At 45.2% G+C, this 24,990-nt stretch overlaps 1 protein-coding gene across 3 annotated transcripts in view; it reads left to right on the forward strand.

The window, feature by feature from the left end:
- LOC144722308 (arf-GAP with SH3 domain, ANK repeat and PH domain-containing protein 2-like) overlaps window positions 1-24,990 on the forward strand; it is a 94,390-nt gene that overhangs the window by 35,066 nt on the left and 34,334 nt on the right. For all 3 annotated transcript variants that reach the window (XM_078600448.1, XM_078600449.1, XM_078600450.1), the window contains exons 2-6: window positions 15,560-15,632; window positions 16,705-16,850; window positions 18,296-18,370; window positions 20,588-20,637; window positions 21,685-21,814. In XM_078600448.1, the coding sequence (XP_078456574.1) occupies window positions 15,560-15,632; window positions 16,705-16,850; window positions 18,296-18,370; window positions 20,588-20,637; window positions 21,685-21,814 (474 nt within the window). The remainder of the gene's footprint in view (window positions 1-15,559; window positions 15,633-16,704; window positions 16,851-18,295; window positions 18,371-20,587; window positions 20,638-21,684; window positions 21,815-24,990) is intronic.

The raw sequence follows: 24,990 nt of genomic DNA on the forward strand, positions 1-24,990 counted from the left end.
GCTCTTGCGGCATTCAAACGCTGTACAGTATAAGGACAATTGTGCGTGCGCATTCTGTGAGCTTGTGACAATGCGTCGATTTAAAATGTGATGCTGCTCTCGCGACCTGCCCATTGAATCGTGCGTGTGAGAGTCGATTGTTTTCTATTCATCTCTATCGCATCTCGTTTGTTCAAGCCAACCCTGCAGCTACTACAAGTGGCCACAATGGCACACAGGGAATCACTACTTGCATGTAATCATGACCCCAAATTATGGCAATTCAATCTAATTAACAGCACAGCTGGCTGTAAATAAAGAAACTTTTCCCAATCCACTGCTGGATGAAGGCCTCTCCATGCCATGTTGGTCATTGTACAAAATTTTTACATGCTGATCAGTTGAGGTTGGTGAAGGTGGGGAGCATCGACTTACAAGCATAGTAATGTACAACTAAAATAAAATGCATTTCCCCCTGCTGACAACATGGCCTCACAGCAGCCTGCAGCACCTATTCTATGCTTGGTGGCCATCCATCCAAGCATTATGGAGACTCAATCCTGCTTGGCTTCCGAGATCAGGCACATAGCAGGTGATTTTGTGTCACAGACATCCCACACCCTTACCCAATTTAACCAACTTCTTAAATAAATACATACAGCGGTTAAAATCAGCTTTGTCGACAGAAGCGTTCCATTTCTGCCCATTTAAACGACGATTTAACCCTTCGTGATTTGACCCTAAACTTTAAATGTAACTTTCCGTCCCATTGATGGTGGCGCCGAGGCCGGGCCGGGCCGGGCCGGGCCGGGCTGGGCCGGGCCGGGCCGGGCTGGGCCGGGCTGGGCCGGGCCGGGCCGGGCCAGGCCAGGCCGCCCGAGTGGAACGGCGTTGCGCTCGACAGCGTTTGCGGGGACTCTGCAGCCATGTGCCGGCACGGCTCCTCTGCCAAGGCCGTGGTTTTCCTGCCTTCTCCGCACTGAGCCAAGCGCCATTTCCGGCGCCATAAGAGGCAAGCCCGACTCGCTGTTTCGGGCCCAGCTGTCCCGTGACCGCCACCGCCGCTAAAAACTAAACTAAACTAAAATACATTTTTATTTTACCAGGTAAGGCCCGCTGCACTATCTAGCTCTTTTTGCAGAAGCGACCTGGCCACAAATGGTAGCTCAACGAAGTGGCTTATCACTTGGACATTTACAGCAGCCAGATGCTCTAAATCAGGGGTCCTCAAACTTTTTAAACAGGGGGCCAGTTCACTGTCCCTCAGACCATTGGAGGGCCGGACTATAGTTAAAAAAACTATGAACAAATTCCTATGCACACTGCATATATCTTATTTTGAAGTGAAGAAACAAAACGGGAAAAATACAATATTTAAAATGAAGAACAAGTAAAGTTAAATCAACAAACTTGCCAGTATTTCAATGGGAACTATGGGCCTGCTTTTGGCTAATGAGATGGTCAATGTCCGGTTCCATATTTGTCACTGCTAGTCGTAACAAGTGATGCAAGTGTGCATCCGTTAGTCTAGATCTGGTTGGAGATTTCAAATGTTTCATTCTGGAAAAAGTCTGTTCACAGACTTGTGCTGCCAAAGATGGTTGCCATTTTGAGTGCATGGTTCCTGAGATGAGGATATGTCTCAGAGGGGAGAGATGCATAGAAATTATGAAGGCTGCTTGACTTGAATGCGTCTTTCAGAGAGTCACAATTCTGCAGTTCAGCCAGTTCCATTTGGTAAATTGTATCCACATTTTCAATGTCAATAGAAAATGGGTTACGGAAAAGCTGTATGTCCTGTTCATGGAGATGAAGCTCTTTAAATTTAAATTGGAACTCCTTTTGCAATTTTTCCAGTGAATCCACACATGTTTTGTTTGGGAATGCAAACAATGGTTTTTCCGCTAACAGATTTTGAGTTGTGGGTAGATGGCAGAAGTTTTCCTCCTTCACTTGTTTGATGAGGAGGCCTAATTTTACTTCAAATGCTTTGACATGTGATTGCATATCACAGATGAGCTTCCCCTTTCCTTGAAGTTGCACATTGAAACTGTTGAGTAGCTCTGTTACATCTGTGAGAAAGGCAAGGTGCCATTTCTATTCTGCATCATTGAGCTCTGGTACTTCTTTGTTTTTTGAAAGCAGAAAAGCTGTAATCTGTGGAAGTAAGTCATAGAAACGTTTCAAAACTCTCCCTCGACTCAGCCAACGGACTTCTGTGTGGTACAGAACATCTTCATAGTCAACATTTAGCTCAGACAGAAATTCCTGAAATTGTCTGTGGTTTAGTGCATGAGCTCTAATGAAGTTAACGCAAGATACCACAATTTTCATAACAGAGTCGCACTTCAGTGATTTACTACACAGCGCTTGTTGGTGGATGAGGCAGTGTATGGCTATTGGATGAGAATGGTTATGTTTGTCCATCTCTTGGTTAATGCGAGCAATTACTCCTTTCTTAGACCCCACCATGCTAGGGGCACCATCAGTTGTCACACTGGCTAGTTTAGCCCAGTTCAGCTCCAAACCATTCACAGTTTGGCAAACCTTTTCATAGATATCCTCTCCTGTAGTTGTTCCTTTGATGCTTTGCAGTGCAGCAAGCTCTTCTGTGACTTCGAAATAGTCATTCGTCCCACGAATAAAAATTAAAAGTTGTGCAGAATCACGAACATCATTGCTTTCGTCGAGTGCCAAGGAAAAATAGGAAAGTTTTTTTGTGGAGTTTTGCAAATGCTGATGCAAATTGTCTCCCATTTCTTCAATCCTCCGTGTAATTGTAGGTCCTGAAAGACTCACTGTACTAAATAAATCGGCCTTCTCTGGACACATCTCTTTGGCAACAGAAAGAAGGCATTCTTTAACAAATTCTCCCTCCACGAATGGTCTGCCAGTGCACGCTATTAGCTTGGCAACTTGAAAACTTGCTCGCAGTGATGAAATATTTAGCTGCTTCTGCTTCACAAAAGTATTTTGCTGAGTTGTTAATGTATTTTTCAGTTTTAATATTTTATCTTTTTTCACTTTTCCAACCAAACAATCATATTTATCTTTATGTTGAGTTTCATAGTGTCGACGTAAATTGTATTCTTTGAACACAGACACTATATTCTGGCATATCAGACACACAGCTCTTTCCTTGTACTGCATGAAAAGTAATCATACGTCCACTGTTCTTTGAATATCATACACTCCGAGTCAATTTTTCTCTTTCTTGACATCATTGTTTCCTAGGGAGTCAAAATTGCTATTAGTAAAATACCAATATATATACAGCGCTACAAAAACAATATACCAGCAATAACTTTGCCCACACAGAGACATACAGACTGCACTGCCCATCAATGCAGTCTGATTGGGGGAACTCTGCTTTTACCCCAGGCTCACACTGGTGCGGGTGCCATTAAAAAGTTAATTACACCTGCAGTTTTGTTCACAGATCGCAGTGCGGTGGGCACAATGAGTGCCCACCGCCGCAGCTCAATCAGTGCCCACCGCCGCAGCTCAATCAGTGCTCACCAGCGCAGCCAAATCAGTGCTCGCCACCGCAGCCCAATCAATGCCCACCACCGCAGCCCAATGAGTGCTCACCAGCGCAGCCCAATTAGTGCTCACCAGCGCAGCCCAATTAGTGCTCACAAGCGCAGCCCAATTAGTGACCATGGGCCGGATAAATGTCCTTAGCGGGCCGCATGTGGCCCGCGGGCCGTAGTTTGAGGACCCCTGCTCTAAATGCATGTTGATTCTAAATTTGGAGGGAAAAACTGGAGGACCCGGAGAAAAATCTACACGACTACGGGGAGAATATGCAAACTCCAAATAAAATAGCAGGCATCAGGGTCGTGATTGAACCCACTACCTCCTGTATACCAGGCGACGTAGTTAACGTCTTGCCACCGTGGTGCCCTTGGCTGGGCGAGAGGAAGGCAACTGCTGTGTGTGGGGCTTGGGCATCTGATAAATAATAATAGTAATGATAGTCGTCCTCGCCATCATCAACCACGATCAATCCACTGCTTGATGAAGAAGGCCACATGGAGCCACCACCTCTCGCGGCCTTGCAGTGCCACAGTCCATCTTGCCCCCCCCGCGCGCATTCTTTGACACGGAGGGGGGTGCCACTGGTCTGCGGCAGATTTCAAAGGATAATTCATCTCATGACGTGACGCTGATGGCGCAATCGGGATAAAATTGGGGGGAAATAATCAAAAGCATATTTTTACTTTCTTTATGTTTGCATTGGTATGTTGATTTGAAGCTTTCGTGACTGCAGGAATCCATACTCTTTGGTTCTTTCGGTAAAGTCACGTAGGTAGAAAATCTAATAAAATAGATCAGCAGCAGACCATGCTTTCCCACCTGATGACGGACGCTTATGTTGCGCCCGAAACGTCGTGATCTATTTTATTTTATACCCTACGTGACTTTACCGAAAGAACCAAAGAGCATTGGCATGTTGCTTTTTATTGTGGAGTTAAGTTTTCCTGACAAAGGACTGCACACCTTCGTCCCGTTGAGCAATGACTGCGTGAATATTTGTGTCCTTGGTTGATGTATTTTTTTTTAAAGGCACACCCCACATAGCATTATCGTTTAATTGAAGAGTAAACAGGACGTAGCTAAAACGGGCAAACTGCCGCTTGCTGTAAATAACGGGCCTAATCAGCGCGGTGTGTTTATATTCAGAAGTGTCTGGCACGTCTTGCTGGGTACATCGATAGAAGCACGGCACTCTTCATCACCCACACGATGCCTCCCGCTGTCGTCGCCTGCTGAAGCGGGCCTCTGTTGCAATTTTGTCATAAACCGATCACTCTTTTTCAATCCTTAATCCACTACTGGGTAAAGACCTCACCATGCCATGTAAGTCATGTGGGGGTCGTTTGACTTATACTTCACCATGCTGGTCATTGCGGATTGGTGAAGTTGGCCTGATCTAATGCCACTCGCAATGGCCGGGAATCAAACTCAGGGGGCCAGGTTCATAGTGTGGGTGTACTAACCACTGCTTCACTGCTCCACTCTAAAACGAATTTAACAAAGTTCCTGAAAAATATTCACTGTACTGAAGATATTGAGCAGACATTGTGTAACACGGGACTGTGGGAATTTGTTGGAACAAATAAATAAACACGCATGATTTATGTTTACAGTACAGCGTCTAATTTGCCACAAGAAGCCAAACATTTTGATTGTTTGCTGCCACTGCAAGTAGGTTTGCAGTTTTAGCCAAATAGCTGCAACTTGCGCACAATTTTTGGCGATGGTTCATTGTGCGTGTGGGTGTGCTGGCACGTACGTCATCGCTGGTTTAACATTTTACGTCTCACCACATATGTCATAAAATACTCGGCCCTTTGTAAATTCACTGCCGGATTTCGTCCTCCCCGTAGCTTGTCAGAGATGGAGGCTTTGACCATATTTCACCATGCTGATCTGTGCAGATTGATGAAGGGGTAGAACCCACGACTACTTTGGTTTTCATTCGCCCCTGATGGTAGACGTGGCTGGGGATCGACTTCAGGTCATCAAGTTAATAGTGCAGCATACTAACCACTGCCGCCACTGCTCACCCAAATATTGAATGCTTATCTTTGAGCAATGTTGCATTACCTTGCGCTTGTGTAATAGAGTGTATACCAGGGGTAACAATGCATAAAATCACGCATTATTATTGATTGTTAAGGCTCAATACATACAATCATGAATTTGAGAATCAGTGATTTTTGATTTGTGCTAATGGTAAGCATCCAAGCTTATGCAATAAACAAAACAATGAGATGGAAAAAATGAGAAACGCAACAAACGGAATGGCAAAGCCAAAACTGTTAGATTCTTTTGGAATTGTGGCCCTGAATCATGACAATTCAATGAATCACCGGGGAAGCGGAAGGGTGAGTTGGCGCCCCCCCCCCCCCTAGTATATACACGCTATGTGTGTGTGTCAGTTGCTCATGAGAATTGTAGTGTGTGGGTGTGCGTGTTTATATTGGGAATCGTCGGCTTGTTGTTATGTCCGGGGTCAAGTCCGGAGCTTTCGTTGCATCAGACGTTTAGTGATGATTTAAATGTTGGGCGCTATCACGCACATTCCCTGAGGGGCGGAACGCTGTCGCAGTGTTTAACGTACCGCAACATTAACCCCCGGACCCCTGAGTTCGATTCCTGGCCATGGCTAACATTAGTGGCAAATGATATCTGAACCGGCCTTGAGCCCCCTCCCCCCCTTCACCAACGCAAACTCACCAATATGGTGAAGTATATTCAAATAACACCAGCTTCCAATATGGCATGGAGTGGCCTTCATCCAGCAGTGGATTGACAAAAGGGCTGTATGCATATTTCCTGAATTACCAGTGACGGGAAGCTGGTGAGAAGTCTGGTTTGGCCTACTGTGGTTTATGAAAAATAATTTATCATGGCAGGTGGGACAAATGACCATAACCTTATGCAAAATGTAAACACACACTTTGTTTATGCTTGGACCCAGCTTACAGCCACACCAGGAGGCAGTGAATACAGCATCGAGAGGTCATTGTTTTCCCAAGCTGTGCTCTGGACCACGAGGTGGATGTTGAGTTCTAGGTCTGGTGAAGCCATATTCGGTTTAACACTTAAATTGACGCGATCTAACCCACAAAACCTGTTATGGATGAAGCCACATTGGGGACTCGTTTTTGCCTTTCGCTTGGTGAGATGCCTGCATATGGCCATGGAGTGTACTAGAACCCAAACTCACCTGACCGCATATTTACACCTGTGGGTAATGTGGGGATTTGTATACGTACACACTCCCTATATTAATGACAATTCGTCATGCTTAATGTTATTTTAATGTCTCTCACACATGCCACCATTGTAATGTCGAACGCAACATCACTGTAATGTGTATGTCGTACCTTTTGCCTTTCACTTATAAACCATCCCGATGATTAAAGGGATTCCATGCTGTATATTAGGTACGTAAAATGTAATTTTTTGAGTGTTATATCTATGAAAAAAACTCTTTAAAATCCCACGTGTCATTGCAACTTTGCATGTCGGCCAGTTTGGGTAGACAGATGTCCCTCATATTTTGTGTTGTCATTCATGTCAGTTTTAGTACACACGTTTGACCAGTAAAGAGGCTTCAATTGCCTAGGCATTGTGTTTTTTCCCTGATCGACTGTGAGAAATGGCGACGGTTTCGGGAGACCTTCATTCAGAAGTGGACAGATCATGGCCAATGATGATGATGATGATAGCTGGACGGTGGTGGCACACGCCTGTAATCCAGCACTGTGGAGGAGACAATGGTTGGCAGATCACCCAGATGAGAAACTCCCTTCCTGTGGGCTTTGAGGTGTCATCCTCTTTTTTTCCAGGCGAGAACAGTGCAGAAAAATGTGGACTAATATTAATCTCTCTCGTCTGTATGGAATAAACTGTTGCCCTATCGCATGCATGGGTTTTTTTCCCAGTGCTCTGATTGGCGCCCACATACTAATAGGGTTTTTCCACTTTTTTCTGGCAACAAAACTGACACCAAAAAGGTGTCAGTTTTGTTGCCAGAAAAAAAAGGGGAAAAACCCTATTAGTATATTTTGCTACTGGCAAAGGAGGTCCCATGATGTTGCTCCCACATGTTTAAAAAACACATTTTTAAAACATCTTAATATTTTGAGGATCGTAGAGCTTGGGGTAATTGTTGGTGCCGGGTCACTGCCCGACAGCCTTTCCGCTTGTCTGTAGTTCCTCCTACCTCTTGAATCATTCGCTCTCGTCGAGAGTGAGTCAATGCTGTGTGGGCGTTACAAGTTGAAATGATTATGAGTGATTATTATTTGTGTTTCATATATGTGTAGCATATATGTACAACCCTGCAAGCAGCCACAAAGCTGTCGATGAGTACATGCATATAGAGTAAGTGTGTCGTGTCCCTAATGTCTTGTAGACGTTTAAACGCCGCACGCTTACCCCATGCTGGAACAACCAACTCATTGTTGCACCACACGGTTTAGTGAAGTCATGTTTAAAATGTCTCATCAAGGAAGCTTGCTTGTTCCTGTGCGCAGTGACCTCACATCTCCCCTGCATGAAGTAACTCTTATTTGCTCTGCATTGCGGTGGGTGGATGTTTGTTTTAAGACTCGAACTGACTGGTCATTGGCTTTGTATGGAGATTACCAATCACACTTTCTGTGGTGCTTGGGGAGGCTGGGAGAGATGGCGGCGTTGAGGAATACGAGATGGTGAAAGGTGGGAAGGGAAACGTCAACTGAAACACTGGACTGAGCACAAGAGTTTTCACATTTCATCGTAATTCCCTCAGTCATGCGGAGGCACGTAATAACTTGCTAACTTTACAGCCAACTCCTGGGGACCAGTAGCTAATTAAATTTAACCATTCCGCCGTGAGGCATGTATGATTAAACATCCATTCATAATTAATCGTTAACATGACACCACCACCATGAGCGAGTCCTTGTTTGCGTACACATGGGAGGGAGCGTGAGAGAGTGGGCCGAGCGGGGTGAGTGTTCGAAAACGGCTGCTCGTTGAGTTTGCGGCGTTCCCTGGTGTGCACACCGCCTGTCTTCACTGCTTGGTACTCTTAGTTCTTTCGGTAAAGTCACGTAGGTAAAAAATGAAATTAAAATTAATAAAAAAATATTGTTTTTATTTTTTTTTATTAATTTTAATTTCATTTTTTACCTACGTGACTTTACCGAAAGCACTAAGAGTATGAATCCTTGCAGTCACGAAAGCTTCAAATCTAGAATTCACTGCTTGGCTTTGCTGCTGGCTACAGCTAGCGAACGAGCGCGTGTTTACCACTCTCCCTTGGCCCCAAACAACATCTGCCTTCCCTACCACCTAATGCAGCTGGACCCATACCCGTCGCCTGCAATCTACTTCACGCCACTGCACGCTCGAGATATGAGGGCTCGCTTGAGGACCGCGGAGGATTCCGCAGCCAAATCGCTCTTTGTGAAGCCAAGTGGCCTTTTTTGATCAAATAATTACGTTTCGTTTGTTTTGCTAAATGAAAACAAAACTTTTGTTTACCGGGTAAAAAAAGCAACTGAGCTATTTTTCAGAGGCAACCTGGCCACACGTGATAGCCCATTATCGAAGTGGCTTATATCATCATCATCATCACGTGGGAATTTCTAGTCGGAGCCTAATAACGTAAATGCATATTTCTGAATGTGGAGGGCAAAACCGGAGGAGCCGGAGGAAAATCCACGTGACCACCACGGGAAATACAAGCGTCAGCGTCATGATGGAACCCACGATCCCCTGCTAAGCAGACTAGGGAGGATAACAACATCTCCCCACCGCGCCGCCCCGTGATCATGACCACACATTTGCGGTGTACCAGGTTTGACCCTTGCTCGGGATCATCAGCACTGTGTAAGGTTTTATTTACTGCCACGATGCTCATTCTGGCTGCTAAGCGATTCTAGAGTCTACTGTGCGTTTGTTGGCCTTCCCCGCACCTACGAAAAGGCACGGTTGGCTAAGTACGGTGCAAAAAGAAGTTCACCGTACATACTGTCATTACACACACATCCAGCAGCGTTCTCTTTAACTTTAATGGTCTGCAACATTTACCTCTTTGTTATCCAAGTTACATTTCAAATATTCTACATTTATCCGGTTGTCAGATGAATGAAGTTCAAATTGGGTACTCGTGCAATGAGCGGTATACCACATTTTGTTTTGAGAGCTCCATAAAAGTGGCTTTACAGAACTATTCCCAAGGTCTCTCCAATAGATCTCCTTATTTGCATTAGGGTAAATCATATTGTTGCTTTGTAAACAGCGTCGAATGAAAACACCGAACATTTTTATTCTCACAGCTGGAGTGTGCTATAAGTGACATCAATGACAAATGTAATACGTCGTGTTTGTGCAGTCATTGCTGACGGGTTGACCCCATCAACTCCACTACAAGTGAAAAACAGATTTAATCATGGGTGGTTGCCCTCATTGGCACAATCCCAGTGGTGCCAGCTCAGGCCTCTGACATGGCATTCGTCCCCTTGCGCCACCTGGCCCACCTCTACAAACACTCACTTTTGGCAACGCTATAATTTCCTACTGCCCATAATCCCATGAATGTTTCCTTGCTCTATAATCCTAATGCTAGTGCAGAGGAGTAATATGGGGACGTGACGTCATGCGCGCTGTGCGGTGCGATGACGTCATGTCTCCTCGTGGTACTTAAGGGGGGGGCCCCGTGACGAAAGCGGGGTCGTGGTGGGAGCGCGGGATGGAGAGCGGTTGAAGAGACAGCCGGGGGTAGAGCTCGGGGAGTGGAGAGAAGCCGGCTGAAGTTGTGGAAGGTGCAGCTCTCCCCGGTCGGTTGGTGTTGGCTGATCCCCCGATCCGACTCGAGTGAGAGAGCCCAGGAGATGGCCGAGGCTATGGACAGACAGAGCCGAGTGTCCACGTGAAGAACCCAGTGTAGGGCACCTTCCTCTGGTGAAGTTGTCTCAAGTCTTATTAATAAACCGGCGCAAGCCCTTACATGAAGACCTGCCTCCGCATCGTCATTAAGCACACAACACGAGCATCAGCCCAGCCAACAGCTGACCAGCTCTCCCTCTCTCTTCATCCCTTAATGATATTAGTCGTAATGACGGCTGCGATTGTTTTCGCTCGGGGTGGCTTGCAAACAAAGCGGCGCATTAAATACACGGCGGTGGCGAACAGGAGCCCTGGCAGCACAGACACAAGTGGAGCTTATCGAAGCAGTGCTAATCATGAAGGCGGCACGCCGTTCTAATGCGAGACACGGAGAGACGTCCCCTGCGAAGATGGAGACACGGAGAGACGCCCCCAGTCGTCTCGCTCGCGTTGGCCCCCGAAGCGGCGAGGTTCTCAGAATCTCCCTCCCCGTCATCTGCGTTCACACGCGGCAACCTATGATGAGCAGATCGTGACGCTCGCTCCCCATTCGCAAGAAGGAATTGTTGAGATGTAGCCTAAGGTTAATGGGAATGGTAAGCGTGTGTTTATGTACGTATGTATGTTGAACCAGTTTGTCATAACTGGCTGTGATGTTTCCATCCTACCTGCCGATGTTAGTAGTTATTTTCGACTCTGGTGTTACATTAACAGGCTAAATGTCTTTACATTAACAGGCTAAATGTCTCACACTAACACAGCCACCGTTGCTCGTTTTCCTCGATGTGGCGGTGGCGCTGCGGTTTAACATTGACATGCTCATCTCTCACAATACAATGGCCACCTCTGCAGCTTCGTCGTCGTGGAGGTAGCTCCTCGATTTACCCGATCTTACATTGACATGCACATTTAATCAATAGCCCGCCCACTAAGCTTATGACCCTTGGGCTACACCCATCTAAAACCTTTATAACAGCCTGCCTCAGCAGCTCTCCCGCTATTTTTCACCTGATGACGATTGCTTGTGTTGCGATCGAAAAGTCGTGATATTTATTATTATTTTTTCTATCTACGTGGCTTTACCGAAAGACCCAAAGAATACATGACCCGTATTTGGAAGAATAAAACATTTAAGGGACTACGTAATTTTTTTTTATATTGCATTTGTTATTAACATCCCTTTATGAAAGAACTTTGTACAAGAGGCAAATGTAATATTATTTTCTTTTAACCGAATATATTTACTTATGTTCTAAGGCAGCGTGAATGATAAACATGGTGATTTTCTTGTGTCCACATTTGGAAGATGGTGAGTGTAACTCCTGCCTGGTGCCCATCTTTCATCTCGGGTCAAATACAAAAGCACTGCTTTGTGGGAAGACAACAGTGGTGGTTCTGTGATGTGACTGGTGATGATTATGAATATAAGTGCAACGTTTTCCCAAAAAATAGAGCACTTGTTAAATTGAAAATGAGGCATGCAAACAGACCGTATTTAATTTAAATGCAGTCGGTGTATGCTTGACCTCTTGGCCCACTGCTCTTCAGGCCTCTTCTCCACCCCTCCCAGCTCCTCCCAACCCATGTATACCGTGTGTGTGTGTGCCTGTGTTTGTGCATGTGTGGGGAGCGGTAGTGTAGCGGATCGCGAGCTGCGCTATGAACCCGGCGACCTGAGTTCGATTCCCGCTCATGGCCGACACCAGTGAAAATTATTTGAACCGATTCTGGCCATCCACTTGGTCGATTTATCCTCAAATTAAAGTACCTGGTGCAGTGTGGAAACATCGCCACTGGGGAGACAAAGGTGGTCGGGCGTGGTGCCGGCCACCCACCCTCGTATGCCGTGCCGGCCTTCATAGGTGCTCGCTAACAGCACTTGCCCCAACAGTCTGTTAAGGCTATATGGGGAATCTTTGTCTTTTTGTTTGTGCCTGTGTTTTTAGTTGGACTGGTGCCGATAGGGCACTTACGGGAAGTGTGCCGCTTCAGATACCAGGCTGTATCGGTCGTGTGTGTCGAGCCGCCTTCTGTGTCCCATTTGCGTAACATTTGACGTTGAATTTTCACTCCCGTCGCTTTGTCTGGTGTGGCCTGAGGACGGATCGGGCATGGGCCTCTTGCTTCGGGATAATCGTGAGAGAGAAACGGAGAGTTTTAATTTGCACAAATGCGCCTGCTGATTCTTAACGATTAAAGAGTTCCAGGATTAGTAAACTTGAATTCTGGATCGGCCAATCAGGCACTTTCTGCAACATTCGGGTGTATGCTTAGAGGCATTGCATTTGCCTTATTAGTCTTACTCAGTAAGAGATTACACTGATCACTAACATCGCTATTATTAAGCAAATCAATATATGACATGGTGCTATTTACATTCAAATATGGACCTCAGAATGATGCAATGGAAAGAGCCATAACGGCTTTAAAGAAGCTACCAAAAGTGGCAGCGTCTGATCAATCAACCTCATTGTTCTTACAAACTTAACTCCCTGATGACATCATAGACATCATCAACAGCCATGATCTATCCACTGCTTGATCAAGACCTCCCCTACGTCATTGCCATTCCTCCTGGTTGTGCGATGTCGTAACACTTCTTGCTCCTCTCATCTGAATGGGAGAAAAACACGCTCCGCATTACACTTCCATTTCATCATCAGTGTTGCCCATCGTCCGTTACTCCTGCGAGTGATGTGTCCTGCCCAAGCCCACTTACTCTTTTTAGCAGTCAGTATGATTGACTTAACACGTAGGCTTTCGCGACCAATATTATTCATAATCAACGTTTTTGGGTTAGATCATAGTTCACTGCTTTTAGCCCACCGGTGTGTTGAAGCGTGAAACCACAAAAAAAATTGTAAATGCTTCAACACACCGGTGGGCTAAAGCAGTGAACTATTTGTCTTTTGTCAACGTGACACTTTTTTGCTGATTGGCCGTGTCGGGTGGTGGAGGGTTACGACACATTTATGAATAACGCGATCTAAATCCAAAAACGTTGATTATGAGTGATTGACTGCTGTTCCTAATTTCTTTTGTCTCCCGATTCCTATGTTCCCGTCTCTCGGCGTGCATTTCCCCATGCTATTTTTGTAGTTTTAAGCTTGTGTTTCATTTGCTGTGTCAGTGTCCATATATCACAGCAGAGTAAATATATATAGGGTCATTAATAAAGGCAGACCGGGGTCGAAATTATGAAATACATTTGCAATCAAGAGCAAGTTGAAGTGCTGTCTAAAAAAAATTGAATTTGACGATGAAAAGCGACATAGAAGCATGCATTAATGGGAAACATATCAATCAGTGCGGATTACCTGCTACAGATTCCTGATGTAATTCACGTATGGTTATACAGCCAGAGAAGGCTGAAGCCAGATCACTGGCGGAGATATTGTGCGTAACCGCCTTGGGTGGCTCCCTTGTTAATGTTTGTCAATCGATCAATCAAATCATTCCGTATGTATGTATGTATGCTGAACTTGTTTTGCACCGTACGTAGCTAACCTGATTGGAAGCAAGTTGAGAGTTACTCGCTATGCTTTTTTTATATCACAGTTGATGAGCACAGGCCCAAAGGCCCAAAATTCCAAGCGATCAGAAAACAAGCAACACAAATACATTTGTAATAGATGAGAGTTGATAACGTTTCTTGAATTGATCAAGGTTATTTATACTTGTCGCATGTGCTGGATCTGATGAATTCCTTGTCCCGGGCGTCAAAGTCACATGTCCATACACTTGTCTGACTGTCGAAAGCACGCACAACCTCGCTGATGTTGTTGAACATGAGTCGAGCAATAACCAGCCGATGGGAATCTCTTTTAAAGGAAGACACTGCCCAAGAAACAAACAGCCCTTACCATTTGTAAGCGCACTGAGGCTGTGTGACCTACACGAGTTTCTATATTTATTTCTTGTGAGAACAAAAACAACTGTGTCATGTCATGGTCAGGCGCAGCAGTGTGATCCTTGATGTTGTGACGTCACTCCGTCGACAATTTATTGAAGTGAATAGGAGCGTGGTCTTAACTATAAACTTAAATTTTCTCATTCGTGTACGTTCGAACACGCAGCCAACCAAGCCTAGGTAGTTTATAAAGGGTCTGTAAGATGAGGCTTCGTTGCTTGCTTCTTTCATTAATAATGCTGGGTGATACAGGCATTCTTAGTGCAGTATTACCTTATCAATCGCGGTGGTTACGTTCCTGGAAAATTCCGTGTTGGGAAAAAAATGCTTTCGACAAATAATAGGCCTTATGGGAAAAAGTGGGTTACGTTCCTCGGTCCAAAATTATCACCCCCTGCCTCTATGTTTAACTAATTCTACATTATTTTCCCCCAGTTGGTGTCACGTAAAAATAAAAAACAGACGCACAATACGTGTCTAGAATAAAATAAAACATATCAAGACGTAAAATTTATTTTAAAAAGTGACATTCAACATTTTTACTGATAATGAACGATGGTGGGGGTGTTGTAGGGGGCTGGTGACGCTTGGAGCGAGCCTGAGTAAAAGTGTTGGGGGGGGGAGATGGAGACAAGATATCCATCCGCAGCGTCTGCTGTACTGTACAATCGTACAGTGTACTACTTATACTCTTTGGTTCTATGTGACTGTACCGAAATAACCACAGAGTATGGATTCCTGCAGTCACAAAAGCTTCAAATCAAGAGTGTACTACTTGTCAACGCGGAGATGAGAATCGTAGCGTCTAACCGCCTAGAGCCGAAATATCACACCCACGTTCCGGTGAACATACCTCAATAATTAAACCGTGTATAGCCAAAACACACCTTCTTTAAAACTGCGTTGGGCAAGGTATGACTGTACCATATATCTAAATATCTACTCCATTACATTGCATTAACTGTCCTGCGTAGGGATGTTCGATTCCACATTGAGATGTTTGGCCCAGTGTTGAGATGTTTGGCCCAGCGTTGAGATGTTTTGCCCAGCGTTGAGATGTCTGTTACAGCGTTGAGATCTTTGGCCCAGCGTTGAGATGTTTGGCTCAGCGTTGAGATGTTTGGTCCCAGCGTTGAGATGTTTGGCCCAGCGTTGAGATGTTTGGTACAACGTGGAGATGTTTAGTCCTGCGTTAAAATAAATGCAACCTGCAGGGGTCACCCAGGAGGGACGTTAGCCTCCGCACTGACTTCGTGGATTCCCTTTTCTCCGCAGTACTTGGACGTCGACCGCAATATCTTGCAGAAGATTAAGAAAGCCGTGAAAGCCATCAACGCGTCCGGACTGGGTGAGTCGAGCGGCTTCCACCACGCATGGTGCACACGACGGCCAACCTGAAACAAAGAATCAATTCACCTACTAAAATCAGTTTTTATTCATAAGGGGGCACCGTAAGTCTCATAAATGTCAATACAATTTTAGTGAAACTTTAGTAGCGTTAAATATGAACATTAATTCCTCTTATGTATTTGCTGTTTTAAGCCTATTACTTACATTGTGAATATTTATTGAAGTAAATTGTATCAATTTGCTGACCCAATTGAAAAATGGCAAAATAGATCAAAGGGTTGCCCAGTATATCCACTGGAGGCAAAAGGGCTATTTGCAAATATACAGCTTCCATATTGATGATGAAACACATCCGTGAATAAATGCGTGTTGGAACTCTTTACATAATCCATACTTATGGATCTTATTTTATATATAGATTTATATAGAACCATTTCCAAGGCGCTTTCGGGCGATTATAAAATAATATTTAAAATGAGAATAGTTTGAGATGGACAATAGGCTTATTAAAAGTGGTGGTGTAGTTTTAGTGACAGTAGCACAGACGGGAGTCGTTAAGGAGAGGTTGCTGTAGGCCTGGTCGTAGCTGGGTTAAGGGGTGGGGGGTGATGGAAAGCTGAGAGGCGGAGAGGTATTGAGGCATCGCATTGGGAAGACGAAGAGGGTCCGCCAGGGGTGGGGGCCCGGCGGTGGAAGGGGGAACACCGCAAGCAGCATTTCTCCTGACTTCATTCGCATTTTCTTGGTTCTTTCGGTAAAGTCACGTAGAAGGGAAGTAATAAAATAATAAAAATAAAACATAATAAAATAATTCTCACGAAGTTTCGGCCACAACGCAAGCAGCCGTCCTCAGGTGAAAACCAGGTCTGTCGGCTGCTTGCATTGTGGCCGAAACTTCGTGAGAATTATTTTATGTTTTATTTTTATTATTTTCTTACTTCCCTTCTACGTGCCTTTACCGAAAGAACCAAGAAGATGAATCCCTGCAGTCACGAAAGAAGCTTTAAATCGAAAAAATTCATTCGCATTCTCTCGTCCCCACCTCCTCCTGTCCCCTCTGACCCCATCAGCCCACGTGGACAGCGAGGATGCTCTGTCACAGGCTCTCGACAGATTTGGGAATACGTTTCTGGAGCGGAACGAGATCGATCTGGGCGAGGCGTTCACGAACGTCGCCTCGTGTACCAAAGAGATCGCCGCCGTCCTCAAGAATATGGTGAGCAGGCTCGGGCCCACTCCCACGCGCCGCCCTGTGGCTGCCGTGTCCTCCCCCCAGCCTCCGCCTCCGCCGTTACCCCTGATTGCTGCTCGCTCGGCCGCTATAGTCAGCCGCCTTTCAGTCGGGCCACATCGCGATTGTGCCGTTCCGTCAATTAAAATCGATGCTTATGCGTGCATTGAATTTGCTCCAATTAATTTGCAACGAAAAGAATGAAACGTGCGAGTCGAGTAACTAAAGCGACGTTTGTGTGGAAATCAGTGTCTGACTCGATGGGCAATGTGAACCCTGATTTGTACAATATGTCTACTCCAGTAGAAGTTTCGTGTCATCGTTTTACTGCATCACTGCCACTCTGCGAGTCCTGGTCTGCATTTCATCACTGGATGAGCTCATGCATAGAGTTTTTGCAAACTACGTCATCTCAACCTCATGAATCAATTTTTTTTATTTCCAAGTATGGAAAAGAAATATTCGAAACACAAGAGTTTCAGTTGGGTCATGAAAACCTTGCTTTACAGCCACCTGCATATATATAATAAAATAAGGCTATCAAAGACTATTGTATACGTTTGGTCTCTGGCCTTGGCATCCAGTCAAGAATTTGTTAACGAGCATGAGAAACTAGGTCTGCAAACTCCAATGGAGTTAAACAATTGAACTCTAAAATATTCTTGCGTGAACATTAATGTCCGTAATTTATCTGTTCATAATAGCGCTACGTGTTGTGTTGCGAACAGTTATTAAAGTCTCAGAATTTATTTTCCTTCAATTTAAAATAAATTGTATGAACTACTTTAGAAGTAATACTTCACAACACCCAACTTTGTTACTTTACAGTAAATCAAGTTTCTGAATAAAAATGTGCTAATTATTTTATGAGTTTAAATCTTTTTTGGGGAGTTGGCAATGATTCCCAAAATCCAGTTTTTACCAAGGTACAGGAACCTCCTTTAGAAGTATCCCACTGTACAATCCTTCGCTCTTACGAAGAGCCATTGCCCAACACTTTGGCTTGTCGTGGAGTGTTTTGAACACTTTCCAACGAAGGTTTAAATTGTAAATGCGTCAGCTCTGTCTTGCCCATCTGCCTGTAAGTCAGGCACGATAATAGGAACACGACTTTAGAATAACGTCATTAAGAAAGACGCTTAAAGGGCCTGCCATCTGAAGCGCACCCTTCCCAGTAAATCCTCTGTCCAAGCCCCCGTTGTCGCATCGTGGCCCACGGACGCCCTGCCTCCTACACAACTTACACGAGCGCCACCGTCGCTATCCATAATTAAATACTCCCAAGGACAAGCGCGTGCTAGAAGGCGTTACATAATCCACGCACGTGCACGGCGTCTTATCTCACCGCATATAGAGCGAGAGGCCAGGAGACCAGCTCTCTACGAGCTCAACAGGGGCCCTGGTCACCCTGGGTTGTTATTGTTCCGCAGATCTGCAACATGACCAACATCTTGGTGTTTCCGCTCGAGTCCGTGCTCAAGGGTGACTTCAAGGAAGTGAAAGGGGTGAGAGACGCTGGACGCATGCGGGCACCATTTATTAAGACTCGGGCGAGTTGTATCAATCACGGTTTGGGCGGCGCGCTCACTAATGACTTGCCGATTGCACAGTAATGGGCCATCCATTTAGTACGTACGCAAAAATCTGTCAACTTGACCCCCCCCCCCCTCCCTGTATGCACGTGTACTTTTTACACCCCCCCCCCCCACCTGCTTTACGTACGCTTGACGCACCTCCCCACCGAAACCTATAGAACGGCCGACATTTAATCCACGCAGAAACGATCAAGGATGAATAATATTAACGTGTTAAAGAAAACAGATAGTCCACCGCCGGCTGCATTAAACAATTAAGTTGCGAGCCTTTGCCACTTATTGTTCTGAGCTGCGTGATAGCTACAGTCAGGGGCACGGTGGCACATGAGTGACACCTCTCCCACAGTGCCACTTCTCCCGGCAGGACCTGTTGTCTGACAGCTGAAGAAACTGAACTGTGGCTCATTTGAAGGCCAATGTAGACAAATTATTATCGAGGCTTCACCCCCCCACGTTTCCTAGCGTACGGACATTGTCAGTAGACCCCCCATACGCAAGCGTACACATTCGAGTTAACCCCCCCTCCCCTCTCCATGCGTACGGACTGAATGGATGGCCCCTAATGGACCGGTGATGCTAATGGATGATCCAACGGTGCCGTACTGACAGATTACTAATAAGTTACTTGTGTCAGCGTATCTTAAATGCAACGCGGCACAAAAATGCCCATTTCCACTCGTGATTAGCTGGTGCGATTGTCCAATGAAAGTTGGTAAAAGCAACAAAGGTGGACTGTTTGCCGGGTGAGAGGGACTGCCATTAATCAAATTATGGTCTAATGACTGCAGACAGCTCAAATGCAGTGCAGTAACAAGAATTGCAATGGTAAAGTAGCATGGCTCACTGTCGTAAAGTTACGAGTTCAAGTCCCGGTCGTAGGGTGACCTAGACCTTGACTTACCTCGGGTCAATAATATTTGCGACCACTTTTATGGAAAGTGGCCGGTTTATCCTATGGATTCACTCTTCTCCGAAATCTGAAAGTGAAATTTCCCAAATCTCAAAACTGTAAACAGGATATGAGGGGCCACACCAAACTCATTTGAGTGAGAAACCACTTCGGATTTTTGTTATTTTTTCAAAGCACTATTTTTACATCCATATTTTTGTTATTTCGTTAAATTAGTTTTCGCATCAAATATACACATCGTGTAAAAGATAGTAACAACACCCGCAGCTCGTTTGTCTGTACGGTGTTTTGTAACGCACCCAGTGGCTCCAAGGCCTAGACACGAGTCTAAAATAGCGTGGGACTGTGCTGCTTGCCAACATGGGCTGTAAACAAGATAATGCATCTCCACCGTGCATCCTGGCCAGACATAAATACACATGTGCTTGCACAGTTTTTTTGTAAGAAACAGAATTTTAAGCTTTACTTCAATGGTAATGATTTTCACGGAGCCCCATTATGTTAATTACATTTCAAAATATATGTATCCTACGTTATTCCCCCGGCCATGATTTATCCGAGCTCATCGAGATAACAGGGCTTTTAATTGTGAAATTAAAATAAAAATTCCTGGTAAATGGCAGGCAACCATGGTGGCCGCTCATCCAGGCACTATCCAGGCTCAACCTGCCTAGTTTCCGAGGGCTGACAAGATGGATGCATTCCGGGCACTTTGATAATAATAGGCTGGTTGCTGTTGGCGGCTGCAGAGCTGTATGTTGAACTTCTTTCGCACCGTACGTAGCCAACATTGCTTATCGGAGGTCGCCGTGCTACATTGTGGGCAGCAGAGGGCACATTGTGCTGTGCCTCGATGTCTATGTTCCCCGCTTCCACCAGCCTGCATTGTCCAGCAACGGTGAAGTATGGTCAAATAACCCCCTCGACCTGCAAGCCGTGCGGAGGCCCCTTTCCAGCAGCAGATTGACAAAAGGGTTGTTGGTTTTACAACACCAAGCACTGCCCACCTATTGTTTGAGCGTTGACTTTTGACCTGACTTACATTGACCCCTCCGTGTACTGCCGCAGGGGGGAGAAGACGTAGGATGACACGTCTACGTGTAGCTATCCACACGAGGTGGGCGAGTCACATGGCCAACAGCCCTTGCCCCGAGTAGTCAGTAAGGCGTACAACTATGGTTGTGTCTGTGCGCCTTTTCCTCTGCTGGTGTGTGCAGGAACTAAAGAAGCCGTTTGACAAGGCTTGGAAAGACTACGAGACGAAATTGTGAGTGCGGTCGTCTGGTTTCGTTGTGGTCAGATTAGTACATTGTTGTTTATTCATCACATTCCATAGTTTTGCTATTTATTCTGGAGCTAAATCGATTGGTTACCTTTTAAATATATATAAAACCAGTTAAGAGCCCATTCAGATCGGAATTATATTTTTCTAGCGAGACCTGGGTGTAAATACCAACCTGGTTTAGACCATGTGTCCGTGTTCAGTTCAGTTTCCCGAATTATCCCAGGCCATCTATAACGAGATAATCAGGCCACACAAGCTGTTGTGTTGTCACGGGGTTTTTATCACTACAACAAACACATTTATTATTTCACACATCACCGTATTCTTTTTTTTTTGTTACTTAAAAAAAATCACTATTTTCAGTTTGCATTAACTACACCCATGTATATTGATCATTTTTAGAATTTACCAAATATGAAGCCATTCGCCACTGAATCTCGCCTAAGAGTTTACCTAGCCCAGGGGTTGGCATCCTGCGGCTCCGAAGCCGCATGCGGCTCTTTAAGGACTGCTTCGTGACGTTATTTAATAAGGAGCACCGTCACGTATTCACATGCATTGCAGCTCTTCAAAATATGGAACTTTTGACCGAACTAGAAAAAAAATGTGTCGTTTTATTTGCCGACCCCTGACCTCGCCTATTGTCAGTGTTGTTTATGGGTGACAAATTGTGACTGTTGTTGTTGCTGCGTGCGTTTTTGTGTTGTATTTGTACGTGAACCCGGCGACACGAGTTCACTTCTCACTCACAGCCAACACCAGTAATGATCATCTGAACTGGTCCTGGGCCCTGCTGTAGTTCGGCTGAACCTCAAATGAGTACTTGGTTTGATCTTTAAACATCGCCACTCAGGAGACAAAGACAGTCGGGCATGATTCTGGCCACCCACCCCCCTCGTGTGCCGTACTGGCCGCCATAGATGTTACTCGCGAACAGCACTTGCCCCAACAGTCTGTTGAGGCTTCACGGGTGGGGGGGGCGATCTTTCGTGTGCGTGTGTTGTCAATGTACGTGTTCTGTTCCCGTAGCTTAAAAATTGAGAAGGAGAAGCGCGAGCAGGCCCGGCAGCACGGCATGATCCGCAACGAGATCACGGGCGCCGAGATTGCCGAGGACCTGGAGAAGGAGCGCCGCATGTTCCAGCTGCAGATGTGCGAGGTATCCGTTCGCCCGTCCAGGGGTCTCTCCTGCCCTTCTCCCGTTCGCTTGGTTCCTTAACGAGCTCCTGCTCCCGGTCGTGAGACTGCGTCCGGACTCTGTTTGTTGTGTGGATTCTGGCTGCTACGGCTTCGAGACCGGGCCCATGGCAGGTTTAGCGAGCGGTGGGCAGCGCTCCTCAGAACTGCAAAGCCGGAGTGTTTGGCTGAAATAGCAACTTATAACAATAATAATATTTTCATTGTTGTTAACATTTTTTCCCCAGGCGTGTAGAGTCTGCCTTCCTAATTCTAGATTTGAAGTTTTCGTGACTGCAAGGATTCATACTCTTTGGTTTTTTCGGTAAAGTCACGTAGGTAAAAAAATGTAATAAATTAAATCACGACGTTTCGGGCGCAACACAAGCGTCCTTCTTCAGGTGGGGACAACTTAGCGAAAGCACAACCGCTTAAGTGTGTCTCAGAGACACACGAAAGCACAACACCGCTTAAGTGTGTCTCAGAGACACACGAAAGCACACCGCTTAAGTGCCCGAAATGTCGTGATTTAATTTTTGTAAATTTTTTACCTATCTGCCTTCCTAGTTCTCTTTCTCCACCCATTTTTGTCCTGGGCCATCTCCACATCCACTCTATAGTCCTTCATACCCTGGCTCTCACCCACTTCCAACAACCTCTCTCTCGGACTGCCTCTCGGCCTCTCTCCGAGTGCTTCCATGTCCACCACCTTTCTTCCGACGTGGTGTTCTTTCTTCCTAAGACATGTCCCTAGCCATCTCAAGGAACTTACAATAATAATAATAATGATGATAGTAATTCCCTTTACTTCCCACAGGAGCCTTACTTAAGTTTCAGAACCCTTTTTCAACAGGATTCTGCTTTGGAACGTTTGGCATTTTCCATAATTGAGTGTTTGGCTTTATGTGGGAGACAACCAGAATAACAAAATAACCCGTGCATACGTTCAATGCTTTATGCAGACAGTTTAAAAAATCCATTGTTGTGAGGCCTCTCCTTGCCAACATGGAGCCCTCCCCTACATCACCTCTTATTCCCAGGCAGTCTCCCACCAATTTACTAAGAGGACTTGAGTTTGCTTAAAATTCTGAGATCTGATGAGATGACGGTTATTTAGGGTGATTTGGCCTAGGCAACTTCACAGGTTGTGAAACTACGAGTAATGGAACCGGCCGGTCCAGTCTACATACCACGGTGATGGTGTTGTATGTGTGCTGCCCCTTGATTTTTGGGCGCTGTGACCCTTCACTGATGTTGCATCGTGAGCGCTGCGATGAAGATGAACGGTGGCGTCCTTCCTCCTGCCCCCTCCGCAAACTGCGACAGCGGACTTGGTTGTTTGTGTCTTGCAGCAGCTGATTGGCATTCAGAGTAACCGCGAGAGCACTTAAAAATAGTTTTCCCGAGGAAGAACAATGCATGGGGAATGCGGTGGTTTTAGCCGTTGGTACTGCAGCAGAATAGATTTGGGCAGACAAGGGGGGGCGGGGGGAGCATGAGCGGGTTATAGTTGGCAGAGTTTGGCATTCAGCCCACGCAGCTCACATCAATACGGATCAAGAATCAGTGCCCTGCACACATTCACTCCTCTGGGAGACAGATTCGGAATAGTACAAGAACAAACTAGGCACAACAAACCAGCCATGCACCCTCACCTACAGGCATGCGTGTGATGTTTTATTATTATGGAACACTCCAACTAAGGTTCAAATTGGTAATGGATTTCCTCTGTCCGTTTATCTATATGTATGTATGTAATGTGGGTCATGATAACTCTGTTAAATAACATCCAATAAAAATTTATAAATGTATTTAAAATATTCTTGCTGTTATGGATTTACACTATTGAAAACCAGGCAAATTGCTAAAAGGAGTTAACTAATGCTTGGTGATGAATAAATAAAAAACCAGCAGTAAAAGGTCAGCCTTTTTGGCCAAGAAAAAGACACCACCCGCCGTGGGCGGGCTTGCCTACCCATGACATAATTGTGTCATGTCACCTCGTGATGTGTCATGCCGTGTAATGTCATCTCATTTTGCGACTCGCAAGCTAACATTTTGGTTGTTAAACGCACGTTTTGAAAGCGTAATGGAATCCATGCATGTGCATGATTTTCCTGCCTTGTTTTTGTAGTGATCATCTCTGCGGTGCCTGCTGAAGGCTTTGTTTATTCTGAGCGTACGGAAGATATTCAACAAATCTCCTTCACATATTTTAAATTACGTCAGGTTGTTTGTTACATATCCGATCTTAGGCTTTGATCCAAAATGTAGTGTACAGCCTGTTTGTGATTGCGTGATATTCGTATCTTGTTCTCTTGTATACATTTTTTTTACCTTTATTGCTTTTGTAATTGCTTTGCAAACTCGTGACTGCCTGCCAGGTTGACTTACCTAGTTGATACAAACAAGCGTAGTTGATACAAACACTCTTCTCCCTCAACACCCCACTCTGCCCCTCTTTGCCACGAGGAGGTTTTTGGCTACAGAAGATGGCACTAAGCCATCAAAATGATAGTGCCAGAGAGTGCCTGAGTGTGTGAGTGTGTGTTGAAGCTATCATTCTACCAGTTTTAGACTACTATATGACATTACTTACAGATCAGCTACAAATGAAACACTGAACAGACGTTACCCGTTCTATCATTCTGCTGTTCGATTTGCCCTGGATGGACCATACAGGACCCACTTTTGTGACCTTTATTTAAATTATAATCCCATATCACTCGCTGCAAGAAGACATTTACATTGGACCCTGGTTATCCATAAAATATGTTTTTTGGAAAATCTACAATTTACTTTGTGCATTCATTAACATCTCATTGCCTTTTAACTATCCCTGGAGCGAGAATTGGATGGGATGACAAAGCTTTTGCCATTGCAGCACCAACGTTTTAGAACAACCTTGTTTCCTCTAAGCTAGTAAATCTTCATTATAAAGATATATTTAAACAGAAAACCAGTGACAGATACAGCCATTTTTGAAAGTGTGATTTTAAACTGTGAACCTTACCCATGTATGGATAGTTCAAATATAAAGTGCATTCTAGTCGAGTGACTGTATTGTCTTGGTGGTGTCTTGGATTGTTGTTGTTGTTGTTTTGCTGCCTTGCCTAAGCTTACATTTGGTCTTGACAAATCTGCAGGAATGTACGTATG

Source organism: Lampetra planeri, chromosome 14, assembly GCF_965212315.1.
Source record: "Lampetra planeri chromosome 14, kcLamPlan1.2.h2, whole genome shotgun sequence".
NCBI lineage: Eukaryota > Metazoa > Chordata > Hyperoartia > Petromyzontiformes > Petromyzontidae > Lampetra > Lampetra planeri.